This window comes from Melanostigma gelatinosum (assembly GCF_949748355.1).
Source record: "Melanostigma gelatinosum genome assembly, chromosome: 15".
NCBI classification, from domain to species: domain Eukaryota; kingdom Metazoa; phylum Chordata; class Actinopteri; order Perciformes; family Zoarcidae; genus Melanostigma; species Melanostigma gelatinosum.
The window spans coordinates 22,459,132-22,476,700 of NC_136648.1; the positions used below are offsets into that span (position 1 = coordinate 22,459,132).

At 47.3% G+C, this 17,569-nt stretch overlaps 1 protein-coding gene across 1 annotated transcript in view; it reads right to left on the reverse strand.

Annotated features, from left to right (window-relative positions):
- Window positions 1-6,203: 6,203 nt before the first annotated feature.
- Window positions 6,204-17,569, reverse strand: part of chd7 (chromodomain helicase DNA binding protein 7) — a gene marked incomplete at its 5' end in the record, with an annotated part of 50,522 nt that continues 39,156 nt past the window's right edge. Inside the window, 15 exons of the mRNA XM_079285324.1 lie at window positions 6,204-9,292; window positions 9,650-9,830; window positions 9,961-10,065; window positions 10,177-10,317; window positions 10,466-10,681; window positions 10,796-11,029; window positions 11,504-11,674; window positions 11,872-12,126; window positions 12,313-12,479; window positions 12,827-13,792; window positions 13,918-14,126; window positions 14,218-14,632; window positions 14,747-14,862; window positions 15,250-15,379; window positions 17,020-17,123. Coding sequence (XP_079141450.1) covers window positions 8,325-9,292; window positions 9,650-9,830; window positions 9,961-10,065; window positions 10,177-10,317; window positions 10,466-10,681; window positions 10,796-11,029; window positions 11,504-11,674; window positions 11,872-12,126; window positions 12,313-12,479; window positions 12,827-13,792; window positions 13,918-14,126; window positions 14,218-14,632; window positions 14,747-14,862; window positions 15,250-15,379; window positions 17,020-17,123 — 4,378 coding nt within the window. The 3' untranslated portion in view covers window positions 6,204-8,324. The remainder of the gene's footprint in view (window positions 9,293-9,649; window positions 9,831-9,960; window positions 10,066-10,176; window positions 10,318-10,465; window positions 10,682-10,795; window positions 11,030-11,503; window positions 11,675-11,871; window positions 12,127-12,312; window positions 12,480-12,826; window positions 13,793-13,917; window positions 14,127-14,217; window positions 14,633-14,746; window positions 14,863-15,249; window positions 15,380-17,019; window positions 17,124-17,569) is intronic.

Consider the following 17,569-nt stretch of genomic DNA (forward strand, 5'->3'; position numbering starts at 1 on the left):
GTGGCACTAAGAACAATGGTTCCTACTTAATACGTAAATCAATGGCTCACAAACATTTAGTTTTATTCTTGATAAAAGCTCAGTAATTTCCTTAAATAGCTGGTCACCATAGTTTTTATCAAACGTAACTCAAACAGTAGGAAATAGTGCATTTGTTGGGGACTATTTTCAGTGGCAGATTAATCCACATTTGGGGCAGCAGCAGGCTGTTTGTGTAAGTTCACAGTAATGAAAGAACATGTCACCCATCAGTGTACCAGAGTGACTCACATTTTTTTAAACATGCTTTGGATACACAGACAAAACTACATCTTTAAAGAATGTTGTAAAAGTAAAAGAGTCACTCCGGCAATTTAGAATTGCATTTCCAAAAAGTTTGGGGACTCACAAGACACACACAACTGTTAAACAGAGAGTCCCTATGATGAAGGTCCAGAACATTGGCTCCGATGATTATGATATCAAGCTGCACAACGTCCGCTAGCTGGACTAACTTAGTCATGAGGACTTCAGAGTGAAACTGGTGGAGTGCCCTTTATTGTGGATTTCTTCTGATTTGGGTTCCAGATTTGAAGATCTGGATTATCATCAACAAGATGTACAATATGTGGGACAATAAGGCTGGATATTCACTAATCTGGGCAAATTCATTACAAGTTATCTGGCAGAGCGCAGCCTGGCAGTGAGCAGTGATATAGATGCAGACACGATGCCAGCGGAGCTGCTTGTGACTGAAGAGCCTTCAGAAACAAAGGCAGGCTTTGTCCCAATGTATCACTGTTCAGAGCTCTGCTGCATGTGAAGATAACTGGTTAAAACATATCAGCAACTCTTGAGTGTTTTCAGTAAAAACAGTGAAAACAACTGCATCATTCTGTTTGAAATCAATACAATTATTTCACAATCTGTTATATTAAATGGCATTTAGGGTATATACTGTATTTATAGTGTATATACTGTATGTAATGGATTTCACTGGACTTGTATTTCTATTGAATATCTGATCTTGTATTTTTTACAAGGACCTTCAAAACACCGCCAGAAGTCTGGTAATCAGATTTTTTTTTCTAAATTCCTGGAAGGAGAAATGAGGATAGAAGACAAGACTGCCTGCTGGGTTGGTGGTTCAGTGTGTGTGTGTGTGTGTGTGGCGCATGGGGCGGCTGGTGGATTTCACGTCCCACTTCCTCCAGCAACGCGATTAGGCCAGACGTCTGTCTCTCTCTCTCACACACACACACACACACACACACACACACACACACACACACACACACACACACACACACACACACACACACACACACACACACACACACACACACACACACACACACACACACACACACACACACACACACACACACACAACCTCTCTCTACTGTCTGCTAGAGTAAACACACCCTCACTCACACATATATTGGTATTACCATTCATGTGAGGACATTCTATGGACCGCCATTCAGTTTAAGCTGCTGGTCTGTCTTTTAAAGGTACAGTAGTTTAAGTGTCATCGAGGCAGCAACCTCCGGTTCTGAAAAGTGAAGCCAATGCTTCATGTCTTAAAGCTGCATTCTCTCTAATGTCCCCCAGGGGGCGACTCCTCTGGTTGTATAGAAGTCTATGAGAAAATGACTCTACTTCTCTCTTGATTTATTACCTCAGTAAACATTGTAAACATGAGTTTATGTCTCAATCTCTAGTTTAAAGTCTGCTTCAATACAGCATGATGTTCATTTAATACATGATGGTCCATTTAGAGTCAAATAGATAGACCATGAAGCTTTAGGGCGGGGCTATCTTGTGATTGACAGGTGTCTAGCGTATATGGGGTCACACTTCCCCAGTCCAAATATGGTCACTTTTGTTCACTGGTTATAAAAAATCCAAGATGGCGATGGCCAAAATGCCAAACACGATGCTTCAGAACTGCAGTCAACAAACCAATTGGTGACATCACGACGACTGTCCACTTCTTACATACAGTCTATGGTAGCATCACCCACAATAATGTAATACTGAGACATATGATGCCTGCACACAGAGCAGTGGTGTATAAAGTACCCAAAAGCCATACTTGAGTAAAAGTAAAGATACCTTACTGGAAAACTACTCCAGTAAAAGTAAAAGTCACCTATTAGAATAATACTTGAGTAAAAGTCTTAAAGTATCTGATATTTATTGTACTCAAGTATCAAAAGTAATTTTCTGATATTAAATGTACATCATAACCTGTTCATTGAAAGTAAAAGTACAAGTAAATGCTGTTAATAAAAAAGCAAAGGGTCAGAATTGTGAGAATGATGAAGTTTATTCTTTTAAGTGCTGTGGCACCATGACCAAGGACATGGAGCTGTGTTGAACATAATTGGGTTGGCTGTGATCCATCCAGGGGCAACAATGTTCAACATAATATATTGTACATAAGTATACTTTTGCATCTGCTGTGCACTTATCATCATAATTCTCTGAAAAGCAATATGACACTATGAAGGAGTTGTAACAGTGCGTTTATAAGTCTGCTCATTAGACTAGAGCAGGGATTCCCAAAGTGGGGTGCGCGAGCTGCCTCTAGGGGGTGCGCGAGAGGAAAAGTGTAATGGCGGTCTGATGGTGTAATAATATTAAATATTAAAAAAAAATGTAATTTTAATTTAAAAACTGTCAGGTGGGACATCTGAAGCTATCAGTCGTAAAAGAGGAGAGGGACAGAGAGAGAGAGAGGAATCGGAGGCGAGGGGAACGGAGAGGTGCGTTGGGGAGAGACCGGGAGAAGAAATCCAGCCAGAGTCAGAGGAAGATGAGACGGAGGAGACCGAAAAGGAGGAAGGGATAGCACAGACAAATCGGAAGCACATCGGCCCATCGCGGAGTCAAGGTAAAAAAGAGGAAACGAGAGTGAGCATCAGACTGGGAAAAAAAGAGGAAATATGATGAAAAGTATCTGTGTCTGGGCTTCACTTGGATTGGCAATGCAGATTCCCCAAAGCCACAGTGCGTGGTGTGCAGTGAGGTTCTGGCTAACAGTCTGAAGCTCTTATTTACGTCGCCACCTGAACACCAAGCATGCCAGTGCAAGTCAAAAGCCCCTTACATTCTTTATATCCAAATTGGAGGAGTTACAAAACAGCCAAAAACAACTGGAGTCTCATTCATGTGTTGGGTCTATAAATTACGCACTACGGGCTTCATATCTGGTTACAGAATAGCGAGAAAGGGGCTACCGCACACAATCACTGAAGACGTGAGCTCGCCAGCTGCCAGAGAGATGGTGGAATGTATGATTGGGGAGAAAGAAGCAAAAAAGTTGTGCATGATCCCGGTGTCCAACAACACTGTGTCGCCGCATCGATGCTTTGTCCGAAGACATCCTGGCTACATTAGTCGCTCATTAATTGTAAATTAAATGTGATAATCTGCCTCTGAGCCTGTGCGTGTGTGCTCGCATCCGTATTGCTCTTTAAAAGTGACGCCTTGTGTCACTGAAAGTTATTGAAACTTTGTTGCAGTGTTTCAGGGCGTTTTCACACCTTCAGTTCGTTTGCTTTGTTGCAGTTGCTCCTTTGTTCGGTTTGTGTTCACACTGCAACATTTAACAGCGGACTAAATCTTGTAAACAAATGCCACGCGCGAGCAAACTGTTCTCTCATTGGTCCGATTCTTATGCGGCTATGAAGGCTTAAAAGGCTCTGTTGCTTCTTTTTTTATTTATTTTTTATTAAGGGGGGGGGGGGGGGTGCGCGAACCCAGTCGGGATGTAGAAGGGGGTGCGCGGCCTAAAAAGTTTGGGAACCGCTGGACTAGAGGATGTAGAGGGCAAATGCATAATATTATGTTCAGCAAAACAGATCCACTTCATGCATCAGGTCAGTGTTTAGAGAAAGGACACCTGCCTTGTAAACTCCTATGGACCTGATTTGAACACAATAGACAAAGGTTTTGCTCAAGCTGAATCTGCAATTGGGCGACTGCTACCATCATAACTCCATCTGATCATCCACAACATGACTCAAATATCAAAACATGATCAATGCTAAAGCAGCACCGAAAGTAACAACCCAGTCATTACTTGAAACTGAAAAATGTCCTGTTCATCTTCAAAAGAGAATTCTAATATAATGTAAAGAAGTTACATTCTAATAGAATGTAACTTCTTTACATTATATTAGAATATTCTGCTATAACACATAAGTATCATATTGTGAAAATGTATTAGCTTAGTTTACGTAAATATAGTTAGACTAAAACTGACATTTGGACAAAATGCTCGCTGCACACATAACGCTAGTCGTACTGAATGTCAGGACCCCAGTGTTCCCATTCGTCCTGCTGATGCCTGATGGTTTATTGGCCTGTATCCTCATTTTGTCAGTTACGGAGCTGTTCATTTGTCCAAGTGGAAACTTTGTTTTTGACCAAATTCAACTTACAAACGAAACATTCACCTCAACTATACTTTGTGTTTTATGCTGAAAAGCAAATGTACGCATGCTAAACTAATATGCTAACATGCTAACCTAAGATGTGAACACGGTAAACAGTACACCTGTTTCACCTCAGCATGTTAGCGTTGACATTGTGAGCATGTTGGCATGCCGACATTGAGAATGTAGCTCAATGCACCAGGTGGGAGCAAAGTGAGAGGGGGGACCACATGACCTGAACCGACCAATGACAAAACTGTGGTTCCAGCACCAAAGCATGACGTGTTTCTCTTGTCAAATACCAAGATGGAGTCGATGTTGACTTAGGGCTTCTATTTTTGGATTGTTGGTGTGAGAAGAGTAGTGAGTGCATCAATCTTTATGTCGTGAATCTGCGACTTATTTTTCCACAATATCAGGATACATTTTGTTGCGGTCTAAAAGCACTGTACATTTTTTGGAGTAGAGTTTTACATACAGTCTGACGATTGCTTGTGAGCTTCTACAAAGTATATAGAAACATATCCTACATTACAGTATACAGTGTCTTTGAATGCAACATACAGTTTAGTTTTATGCTGGTGGCACAAGAAAAGAACAGCCCAAATCTCATGGCCATTCTGGTCGTCCTTACACACAAGTCTGGCTGTCAGTTTGTGTTTTGTCAGCAGCTCCAGTGGGAGAGAGGCCATTTCTGACGGATGTCTCTCACACACTCACACACGTTTTTATTTTTAATGCAGACACATTGCATACCGTTTAACATCTAAATCTAATCAGATAGTTGTGTATTCACTCTGGCTACTCCTGTTGTACGCAATGACCACAGAGGCCTCTAGGGGCCGCTAACGGGCCTCTTAAGACCACTGTCACATACAGCACAAGTTGTATTTACACCATCTATAAAACGTCCTTCAACACGTTGTCACACCAAACTCCAAAACCAAACCGTTGGTCAGCGCGCTAAGGTTCAAACTATGACTCTCTAGGTTCACAGTTTTGAGTCAGTTTATCCTCGTTACATTGTGTCTTTTCAAAATAAACTTCCGTCTTCACAGGAAGTGGCGACAACAAATCCACCTGGTTAGATTTAGAGAAAAATACTATGGTTGACGTTAACTTGACTAACCGAATGACGGACGAGTCACTTGACAAATAGTTGTTTGTATAGCGCGGAACTCGAACGGCGGTCTCGCACTTTCTTTGCCTGTTATTTATGCGTGTTTGTGTGCGTGGAAACTGATACATAAATCATGTCCTTCCAAAAAATGCCAAACACTTTCTGAAATGAGGATTTGCAAATGTTCTGTCATATATATGATAGAGAAGTGTAGAAGTTAGGCAGACTCGGGCAGAATCAAGCCCAGTCTGTTAGTCTACAGGAAAAGGCAGACTTCTCTATGGCTGATGTCTCCAAAACTAAAATAATCTAAATTAATTAGGCGTGTGTGCATTTTTGATTTCGTGGTGAACTGTCTCCAACTGCTTCTTCAAAAGCCACATTTATTCAGTTGTTTTAAACTGGACCTTAAACTTAGATTATTTTCCTGGAAATCAGGCTTTTTTTTATACTTATAACCATCTTAAGTATTAATGAGTGAAATCAAATGTGTATTGATATTCAGTACCTTCCTCAACAAACCTGCATGTCCACTGGGACCAGAAGTACACAGACCAGCACCAAAGCTGGTTTCACTGGAGTCTGACCTCGTGGTGTAAACAATAACTGGAATCAAAGTAGAGGGCCGAAACAAATAAAATGCAAAGCGGAGGTTTGGTTTCCTAGGCGAGTATCATGATTCACTTTTATTAAAAGCATCATAGCTACAATTCATCATACATGATGTCTCCAAAAAACAAAAAGACAAACATCAAAAAAAGAAGAAAAAAAAACATTTACATGGTATGTCTGTAAACTTCAAGGCTAGATAAGAATTTTGAGGTAATGCTCTTCAGCTTGCTGGCTAAAAGTAACAAAAAGTCCATTGTTTTTCAAGAAAAAGTAGCTAAGTAATAAAGGTACCTGATTATTTTAACTCTTTAACACCAGTGCATCAACAGGAACAGAGTGAGACAAAATTGATTGCAGTACTTATTTGTCTTCATTTACAGTTTTTTGTTTATTTTTTTCTATTCATACGACACTTGTGGCTATTCATATAGTGTGTGTGTGTGTGTGTGTGTGTGTGTGTGTGTGTTGGGAGAGTGATGTTGGAACATTCAAAAGCTGCCTTGATTATTGCTGTCTCAGCATTAGACGGGAGAATGAGGAACTTGAAGGGGAAGATGTCTTCCAGACAGCAAAAAAAACTCATCTCTCCCCCTCCGTCCCTCTTTTCTCTCTCTCTCCCTCTCTCTGCATATGCTGGGCTGGCTGTGATAGCAAATGTTAACATGACCTGGCCACAGTGTGTGTGTGTGTGTGTATTTGAATGGACTTTATAATATTTGAACCACTCGCGGCGCTCGATTCGCCTCGGACACTTGAACTGGCCTCGGGGGGAAAAAAGCAGAAACGAATGGGGCGCCGCCTGTGCTTCTCAAGCGTTTAAAACTTGAGTTGGTCTTCATGTGGAAACTTTGTGAATTTCCAACTCGGGTGAAAAGTGTGTCTCAGTGGTGTTCTGGCCAGGCCTGGTGTCAGTGTGTGACTAGAGAAACAGTCTTAAGAGAAGGTCACTAGGGAGCAGCACTTGGTCTGGAACTACCGGGACATGAAGAAAAATAAAAAGATAACAAAACAAAGGATTCTTAATGTGGCAGCGACCGGGAAAAAACCTCCAAACAAAAAACAAACATTGCATGTACCCCCCTCACCCCCTTTAAAGAGAATAAACCTGAAATATCACATCCCTGTGTGGATCACCGCTACAAATCCATTCACAGAAAAAAAAACCCTCTAAACGGGGACCGATGGAAAGGCCCGATCGGGGGCAGACCCAGCCCACCTGCCCCCTCCTGAGCACAAAACCAGCCGCCTCGAAGAGAGACACAGGATTCAGACGTGGCAGTGGAAAGACTCAAAGACTGGCATTCAAACAGTGTGGGACTGGTTTAACAGTATTGGTTCAGTGTGCATCCACACGCTCAAAGGAAAACAGCTGTGGGGGACCAGTCCTCCCACTAAACAGTCACATGACAGAGAGGGCTTTCGGGGGTTAGTGTGTGTGTGTGTGTGTGTGTGTGTGTAGTGATGGACATTTGAATGTGTGAGTGTGTGCAGCTAATGATCAAGTATGCTGTGGTCGTCAGTGTGTGTGTGCGTGACACTGAGTTCTAGTCCAGTCCGCTTCTCCTCCTCAGAGTCTACCTGGTCTGATATGTGAGAACTAGAAAAAATAACGAAAACAACAGTCTGCTCTGAAACAACAGCTCGACTCAACTCCATTACCCATAATTCCTTTTGCAGCAGCTTTGTCAGACAGACAGCCGGGGCTGTTTTGAGAACTGATGTTAGAAAGAATGCTGCCAACAACAAAACAGTCCAGACGAGGGAAGCAAAAATAAAGATTTGAGAGCTGAAAGCAGCAATAATAATAATAATAATAATAAATGCACTACTGGAACTTTGTGGAGTCCTATCTGAAGGATCGTGGGAGAGGAGGGCGGGGTTGCACCGTTCACACAGGAGGAGCTCAGAGGACTTTTCCCTGACTACCACTATCGATCAGAGAGATTTAAGTTAACACACACACACACCTCGTTCTCTCCGACGCGTAGTAAATATACCTGCTGGGAAAAAAGTAACAACAAATAGTGAGAAATCAACGACAATGTAAAAAGAGGAAAAAACAAAAAAAACAGGATTGGTAATAGTTTGGGTATTTCTGGTGGAGGCGTGTAAACGTGGCGAGGGGGAGGAGAGGAAATGTAAAGGCCAGTCAGTTTTGTGTTTTTATTTCAGTCACTCTTGTCCTTCTGTGGAGACGCCGCCTCCTCCTCCTCCTCCTCCTCCTCCAGCCCTCCGTCCTCCAGGGCTGAATCGTCGCCTCTCGTCTCCTCCTCCGCTCCATCCTCCTCCTCAGCCAAGTCACTCTTACCTCTTCCCTCCACCACCTCCTCTCCTGAAGCTTTCAGCCCCGCCTTCTCCTCTTCCTCCTCGTCTCTCATGGGGTTCGTGGTCACGGCGTTGCCCCCCAGCATTCCGGCCATGGCGCTCTGCAGCTCGGCCAGGGTGGAGGCGGTGGGGAAGCCGGGCAGGCTGAGCCCCCCGAGGCCCGGAGGTAGGAACATGGAGGGGTAGAGGAGGCCGGGGGCCATGGTGGAGAGGAGGAAGGGGTTGAACGCCAGAGAGCTGGCCGACATGCCGGCTGCAGCCAGCAGCGCCGCGGCATCGCCGTTGATGCACGCCTCGGCCGACGAATTGGCGGATGGGATCCGAGGAGCTCCGGTGGCTGCACTGACCGATTTCTCTGCCCTTCTTTTCTCCTTCTTCCTCGCCTTCTTCACTCCTTCTTCATTACCCTCAGCCTCCTCCTCCTCTGCCCCTTCTTCAAAGTCTTCTCCTTCTCCATCCCTCTTCCTCTTCGACGTCACCGTCTCGTCGCTATCTGCTCCTTCGGCCTCCGTTGTTCCGTTGGTGTTCCGTGATGTGGCGGCGATGGAGTGCGACGCGGCGGCTGCCGCCAGGTTGCCGCCGAACAGACCGCCTAGGCTGAACATGTTGGGGAGGGCAGCGGCCATGTTGGGCAGGCCTCCCATACCGGGCAGCATGAGTGGCAGCATGGAGACGGCTGCGGCCTGCTTGGGGTCGGAGGGGTGAGGAAACGCCATCAGACCGGCGGCCAACTGGAAAGACTGGAGGCTCTGCAGGGACGACAGGTCCATCCCTCCAAACAGACTGTTCAACAGCAGAGGGTTGATTCCACCTGGGCGGGCACACACACACACACACACACACACACACACACACACACACACACACACACACACACACACACACACACACACACACACACACACACACACACACACACACACACACACACACACACACACACACACACACACACACACACACACAAGTTAAAATGAAGCTCCATCTTTCAGTACAAACAATATCGGCTATGAGGTTCAATTCTCCAACGTAGACTTGATTTGACAGTGGAGGGCTTAATAAAATAATGGTACACAATGTCAGAAGGTGATTATCTTTCCTCAACATACGCGTGTGTGTGTGTGTGTGAGAGTGCGATGAACAAAGTTGCTTTCGCAGTAGTTTGTACCTGCAGATGAAGCAACAGAGACCAGTGATGCCTGGGCTGCATGAGCTGCAGCTGCGGCCTGGGCGGCGGCGGTTGCCTTGGCGATCTCAGATTTCGGTCGTCGCCCCCGGCGACGGACGCCCTCCTCCCTGACGACAGGGCCGGTCAATAGACGGTCAAACATGGCCTCCGGGAGGAAACCCTGTGTGGTGGAGGAGTAGGAAGTAGAAAGGAAACAACGGGGCCACAAGCTGCATCAGTACACAAGCTAGCACACGGTGACATCCATACAATGAATGGAACGGATCACAGGTGTTCTCTTTGCTACTAACCGACTGTTTGACGATGTCTGTCCAATCAGGGGCAATAGAATACTCCGGGTTCTCCAGCAACCATCTGGGAAGCTCCTTCATTGGTGGAGCCATGGCCCCGCCCATCTGAGGAGCAAGAAGATGAAAATGAGTTTGTCTTGATAAAATCAGTAAAGAAGAGACAAATCCACTACTGCACTGTAGTGGATGTGTTGTGGAGAATCCTGATTGGCTTACCTTGCGTCCGTTGCGTCGGTTGACCACAGGCACTCTCTCGTCTCCGGTCAGGGTGTTGATGTCGATCTTGTTGGGGTTCCGACAGCGGTGGCGCTTCTGCTTGGGCTTGGAGAACTGAGACAGCAGTAAATCCTCGCTCTTCTGTCGTAGGGAACATACAGAGGTGGGTGTGAATAACTCGTGGCTTAGAGAGAAGACTAACAGGAGGGGAAACTTCATTAAGATCTGATCCTGCTTCGGCTCACACTAACAAAGGAGTTAAAGACATGATAAAAAGAGGAAGGCGTACTGGTGTGAATCCAGCCATGTCCATGGTGTAGGTTGGGTGCTGCCTCAGCCACTCTCCCAGCTCTTTGTTGGAAACCGCTGCATCTTCCTCCTCCAGACTGCCGGAGGCCAGAGACCTGGCACTGGGGCTCTGCTCTGGGACGGTGAGGGGTCTGGGGGCCCGGGCAGACTCCTGAACCCCTTCCACACCTGAGACATTTGTCCCGTCGGCGTCATCCTGAAGGTCCAAGAGGGACACGGAGAAGGGAAAGATGAATTTAAAGTAGACACTCATACTGTGTTGTGTTGGTGCAAAGGTGCCGTCTGTTGTCTACAGTCTATATTGTCATACCCCTCCTGCTCTCTTGTTGCCCATGAACAGCAGCTCCAGGCCTTCCACATTTTTCCTGCGGCCCCGCCTCCTCCTCATGATGGGCAGGTCGGCCTCCAGCGAACCATTGGCTCTGTGTCCGGAGGGCGGGGCTTGCTGCAGCAACTCCATCTGGGCCTTGAGGGAGGGGCTCGTCACCAGGGCATTGGGGAAGCTGGCCAATGAGGGAGAGGCCTTGTGGTGATGGTGCATGCTCTGAACGACAAAACAGTTACGGAAGTTCATAAACCTGGTTTAATTCTTCTTATTTGTTTTAATACTATGACTTTTAGTTTCTTCAAGTTTGGCAATACAGTTTCTAAATTAATAATCATACTAAAGGCCTTTAAACAGTGGGGGCGTGATGAATAAACCACACGTGAAATACATGCGGCTATTCACAGCTAGGGCTTTTATTGTGAAAGGTAAGAACGGAAGGAGTGGATCTGGTCTGCGCTGCCTTTGCCACGGTTGAAAGGAGTAATAAAGTTTGCGGAGCCGCCGCTTTGTTTTATAAATGTAGGCGCAACTCCACCCGATCCGCACAATGTGATTGGTTGATGCTTTTATTTGTGATGTGACAGCTCAGAAAAACCTCAGACTGAAAGTAGCCGTTTTGCTGCATAGTCAAATTCTGTGTGAAGACCCCCCCCCCCTGTGCAAAGGCCTTGAGGAGCTTCGTGCGGTCACCTTGGTGAGGTCTATCGCCTGGCTCTGGGACTCTGCAGCAGAGTGGCTCTCTCTCAGCTGAGCCACCATCTCCATCAGGTTGCGTCTCTTGGCCGCCCTCTCTGCCTCGATCTCGATCTTCCTCCTTCTCCTCCTCCTCTGGCGAGGCGCCGTCAGGCTCAGAGCGTCCTCCTGCAACGTCAGGTTAACAGTTACACCTCTTGTCTAGGGGCTTGTCTTATTGCTGTTACTGGGATTTCAGAAACAGTAAATTGAGGCTGATTCCAGGGTTAGAATAATGATAGAATACTAATCTAACTTCTGGATGAATTAAAATCTCTTTACTTTGTTAATGTATAAAATAAATACATATCTGCACAAGCACTCACATGAACCTGTGGCGATAGTGTTTTGTCCTCACTCCCACTGTAAGCTGTGTGGATGCCGGCCATCGTCAGCTCGGCGAGGCTCCGCCTCTGCAGCGGGCTCTCGGTCACTGTGGCGACGGCGGCTGTGGCGACGGCGGAGCCGTGCCCCGGCAACAGGTTGCTGGGGAAGTCGAAGATGTGGCGCCTGTTTACGGGCCACTTGCCCTTCAGGACGGCATCGCAGATGTTATCCATCCTGTTGATCATCACCCGATCCTATGGGGGGGAGAGAGGGGATGATGGACTATTCTGCAGCACCAATACAACAGTTGAAACTTAAAAGCTCAGCAAAATGTAATTCCACTTCAAAATATTCCCATTTGGAACCCGTGTACTTTCGGCATTTTCTCCTAAAATGACTAGCTCATCATTCCCGGCCGTTGTTAACCATTGGAGACTCACCTTGGGCCAGAATGAGAAGGAGTAGGCGCGGTCCTGTAAGGCCTGCAGCGCAGAGGTCTCCGGTAGGTCGTCGGGGCAAAACCCGTCTCTGGTTTCGTTTTGGGCCGACGTGCTCAGCGACGCGATGCTCTCCTCGTCAAAGTTCTTCTGCTCGGACGCAGCGCTCGCTGTGTGTGTGTGTGTGTGGGGGGGGGGGGGGGGGGGGGCTTTTAATTAACAAGGCTTTTCACTAATGGTTACCATGGAATACACATTGGTTTTGATTCTCTCGCCTCTGGAACTTATTTAATCACCAGATATAAGCCTGTGACTTAGTGTGGTGTCAGCAATGATGAGGATCGACAAACTGAAAATAAACTGGTGAATTATAAATGTAAATGTGTTCTCTCGTGTACTGGTGAATACACAAGAGAACACATTTACAACTTCACATCATCATCTCTGGTAAACTAAAGTTCCACTGAGATCAATGACTGACTACCTCTAAGCTAATGTCAATAAACGTCCCCCTTACCTTCAGCCTGAGAGGATTTCTCTGATTTGTCATCTTCATCCATCCTCTCCTCTTCCTCCTCCTCTTCCTCCTCCTCCGGGCTTTTCTCGGTGTTGGCTGACTTTGGGGATTTAGGAGACTCTGGGTTCTCCCTCTCCTCTGCAGCCTTGTGGGCGGGTTGATCTTTGGGAGAGGAGGGATGCTCCGAGAGCTCGGTGGTCGTCTCCGTCTGGTCCCTGAGAGAGTCGGCGGCAGTCGAGCTCTTCTCCTCTTCGGTCAAGTGTTTGTCTTGGTCCTCTGCCGGCTTGGAAGTTGTCTCTCCTTCTCTGCTCTGCTCCTCTTTCTGCTCTTCCTGGTCCTCTTTTGGCTGGGCCTCCTCCTCTTCCTCTTTCTTCACCTCGATCCTCGGCGAAGCAGTGCTTTCCTCTTTCCCCTCATTTCCCTTTTGCTCGTCAACAGTTTCAGTCTTGATACACGGGATGTCGTCGACATCTCCTTGCTCAGTTTCCATTTTCACCTCCTTTCCTTCGCCCTCCTCTTCTTTGGCTGCAGCAACAGCAACTTTGGCAGCCGCTGCAGCGCTCGCCAGCTCCGCGGAGGTGAGGAGGGGCGCAGGGTTGGTCTCCGCCGCTCCCATTCCTGCTTTGGTGATCATACCCTGGACCGTTGCACCGCTGCGACCCCCCCGCTGGCCTGTGAAGCGCTGGTGGGCGTCCAAAAAGGCCAAGGCGGGGTCGTTAAAGATGTGGTAGTCCGTTCGGCTCACACCGTGCTTGGAGGCCCCCAGGAGCAGGTCCCGGTCGTGGCGGCTGCTCTCCCACCACTCAGGCAGGTCCTGGGAGGGCTGGCAGAGCTTGAGGCGCTCCGAGAGCAGCGGGTGGGGGAGGACCTGCTCCCGGATGCGCCGGAGCAGCTCGATGCGGTACAGGGTGCGGGAGGCACGCTCCTCTGTGATGGGGTCGATGATCAGGGTCGGGTCTGGGAGTTCTGATGAGGTAAAAGACAGAGACAGAATAAAACAGAATCTCATATTGAACTATTTTTTTCTCCAAATAAACTGACCTCAAAGTTATTTTAGTGACAATACAGAAGGCAGTAACATTTCCTCTTACCTGTTTCAGTCTTGACCTGCATCCTGCAGACCCGTTTACACATGGCGATGAATGAGTAGTAGTATTTCTCCAGGCTCTCGTCAGTTTTCTTGTCCAGTCGAGCGAAGGCCCTGAACTGCGCCCAGTCGAATTTCTGACGCTGGGTGTCAAAGACGACTCCGAACGTCGACACCACGCGGTAGAAATCGGCCTCCTCGCGACGAGTCCATCTGACAGAGAAACAAACCCAATGTGTGAGTAAATGTTAAACTACAAAGACCAACATCGGGTGCAATGCAGTCGGTCATGTCCAAGAACTACCGTTGTCGTCTCTCCTTGTAGTACATGGCTCCGTCCGTCATCAGCGAACCGGTGGTCATCAGCGGCGACGCCTCCGGCAGGAACTGCCCGCCTTTGGCAAAGTAGGCACCTCCTTTAGTCAGATACGGGCTTCCGTCCGTCAGGAACACCGCCGCTGCATCTTGGATGTAAGTTGCCCCTCCTACCCCCGCGTCGGTAACCATGCCGATGGCGGGCAGGAAGTCCCTGCGACGCCGCCGGCGGCCGTCAGGTCGGCTGAGGGCCTCCTGGCGTTGCTGCTCCCTGCGGTTGGAGCGCTGGTAGGCCGTGATGAGGCGACGCAGCCGTGCAGTGAGAGCCGAGGCCGCCGGCCAGTAGAGCCGCTCGTTGGCGCTCGAGGCTCCGCCCACTCCTTGACCGTTCTCACCTGATTTGGCTACATGAGAGGAGAGATGTAAGGAACCTCATCATCTGTGTTTTGTTATTGTGAAAGGATTTAAAAGCGGGTTGTGAGATGGTGCAGGTTCTCGTGCTTGAATTCAAAGTTTACCTTCAGCTTCACCTTCCACGTTGTCGTCTTTGTCGTCCAGTGGAGAGTTGGTGAAGTCGTCCATGTCGTCTCTGAAAGGCATCCGCAGTGGCTTGTACTCTGGATCTTCCTCCTCACTGTAGAGGTTAGGGGGGGCCAAAGTATTCATGATTTCAATTTCACTGATCATTTTTAATATTTGAGGAATTAGAAACACGGAGATGTTAATAGAAGGAGATAAGGCAAAACATTAAGACACTGAACAAAGTAAGGTTCAAGTTTAACTCGAGGGACTTTATGTAAAGACAACTTAATTTAAGTTGGCAGCAGTTTAAACTAATAAAAAAAGACATCACGTACAAAAACATGTGGCCCTGCACCCGTTTCCAGTCACATCTATCGGAGACCCTGGACTACATGCTTTAAATCAATCAGTCATTGTGTCAGACTATCTGAAGCTAATATACGATAGAAAGTAGAGAATGAAAAGGGGGAGGGGGAAGTAGAGAAGCTCGCTCTCTTACCCCTCGACACCATCTGCCATCATGTCGGAGCTCCTCTGCTCAGCGGCGATGGCCTTGGCGTCTGGCATGCCCACCCTCTCCAAGAAACACAGGGCGGGGTCAGCTCGCATTGAGTTGTACTTCTCATAGCCTGAAGAGAACGAGGAAGAAACAATGAAGAATACGGAAGCCTGGAGGCCATGATGTCCACTTTAATTAGTAACGAGAAAAACTCCTAGAAAGAAGAGCGAGGGAAAAAAAGTTGTGCTTTCTAGCTCACTCCTAGACAGACATCGTGCTACACAGACCAACACATTCTTTAACACACACACACACACTCCAATATTAAATGAAGGAGTAGACAAAAACAGCAGCAGAAGGGCAGACCCCAGGAGCCAGCTGCTGACAAGACAGACAGCCCGCTAGTGTGTGTGTGTGTGTGTGTGTGCGCGCTTATCCAAGTGAGCCTGCAGGTGCTCATTTGTGTCAGAGAGAGAGCGAGAGAGCGAGAAAGAGAGCGAGGAAAAAGTGTGTGTCATGGCGTCTATGAAAGTGAGCTAGTGGGTGTGAGAAACTGTGTGTCTGTCCGTTAGGGGCATTCAAGCAGAACAGATTAGAATGTGCAGATCCCACTGAGACACACAGTGAAGGGGGGGGAGAGAGCGAGAGCATTTGAAGGAATGAGAGGAAAATTCAGAGTAGCAGGTGATATGAGGGGAACAAAAAGGAGAGAGAGAGGAGGAAGTGAGAGCGTAGAGGACAGGTGGAAGGAGAGGAGGAGCCACAGAGACTCTCCTTCCACTTATTCCTCCTTCCTTCCTTCTCTCCATCACATTTCAATTATGGAAGACGTGACGCATTGTTCCCTAACCGTCTGTCACACACACGTACACACACAGCTCTGTGCCTGCAGCCAAACGTTAATCATCGGGGCCTTACAGGCCATCACTTTACTGTGTGTGTGTGTGTGTGTGTGTGTGTGTGTGAGACATGCATTGTTTTGTGTGTTAGCCCGCCCCCCCACCCCACCCCGAGGGCCTCCAAAGTGAATGAGGATTATGATTAACTATGAGTGAGCCCTTTTGTATCCCTGTGTGTGTGGGTCCTAATTGAATCATAGAGGGTGGCAATGATGATAAAATGATGACAATTATGCCAAATTAATATGAATGAGTGTCTCCATCCACAGCTTGCAGACACTGGGAGTCACAGTCAGTCAGCAACTAGAGGCGGGTCATAGGGAGACCAACGCTACAATCCAATGTCGGTAAACGGAGAAAAGGGAAATTAGTTTGGTATTATTATTATTATCCTCATCTGTGACACACACCTGTAACTGCCTGCCAAAGCAGAGACACATACACACACACTCTCTCTCTCTCTCTCTCTGGGGGCTCCTGGTGAAACCAGCCATCAATCACACTCCCGATAGCACACTGAGCCTCCCAGCTGCGTACTGCTATCGCCATAGCAACACCAATCAACCGGTGGCAGCAGAAGTGGGTGGGATGTGTATGCATGTGTGCCCTCGCCCAGTTTGAATGTGATGTGTGTGTGACTCCTCGCGTGATGTTTGCCGCGTTGGAAACCACCGGAGCGAGTCTCTGTCTGTCTGTGAGAGAGAGAGCGAGCGAGCGAGCGAGCGTGTGTGTGTGTGTGTGTGTGTGTAGGTGACGACATGTTATCTGCGTGTGTGAGTAGCTTCTAACATGTTATCTGTAAGTGTGTGCAATGTTCATTTTGCATTCCCGTGTTGAGAGGACGTGGATCTGCAGCGTGCGGTCTTCTTACCGTGCTTGAAGACCCCGATGAGCAGGGATTTGTCGGCCTCGCTGTCCCACCAGTCGGCCGGGACCTCGGCGTGGAACGGCTGGGGGATCCAGACGTCCAGCTCACTGTGGCAGATGTACAAACACGGTGTCACAGAGACCCAAAAAATACTGTTTGTGTGTGCAATAATAATAATAATAATAATAATAATGATGATCTAAACAGGAAGTATTGCCTCAGCTCCCTCAAGGTTCAAACGTCTCTTGGCAGCAGCCTAAATCTGCTCAAAATAAGAACTGTGTTTTGGAGTCCCATCTAGTTTTCTCCCCAAACAGGATGTGAAAAGAAACTGAAACAGGAAGTGATAAGAACCCGATTTAAATCAGCAGAATCAGGACTAGAATTGACCATGTAAGTAACATCCAACCCCACGCATGGCTCTGTGGACAAAGGGTTGAAGACAGAGCTTTCTGAGAGCACATAGAATGAAATATAATACTGGATTTTACGGTCACACTGACAGAAGTACGAAGGGAAATTAGTATGAAGTCCTACAAATAACGCACATGAA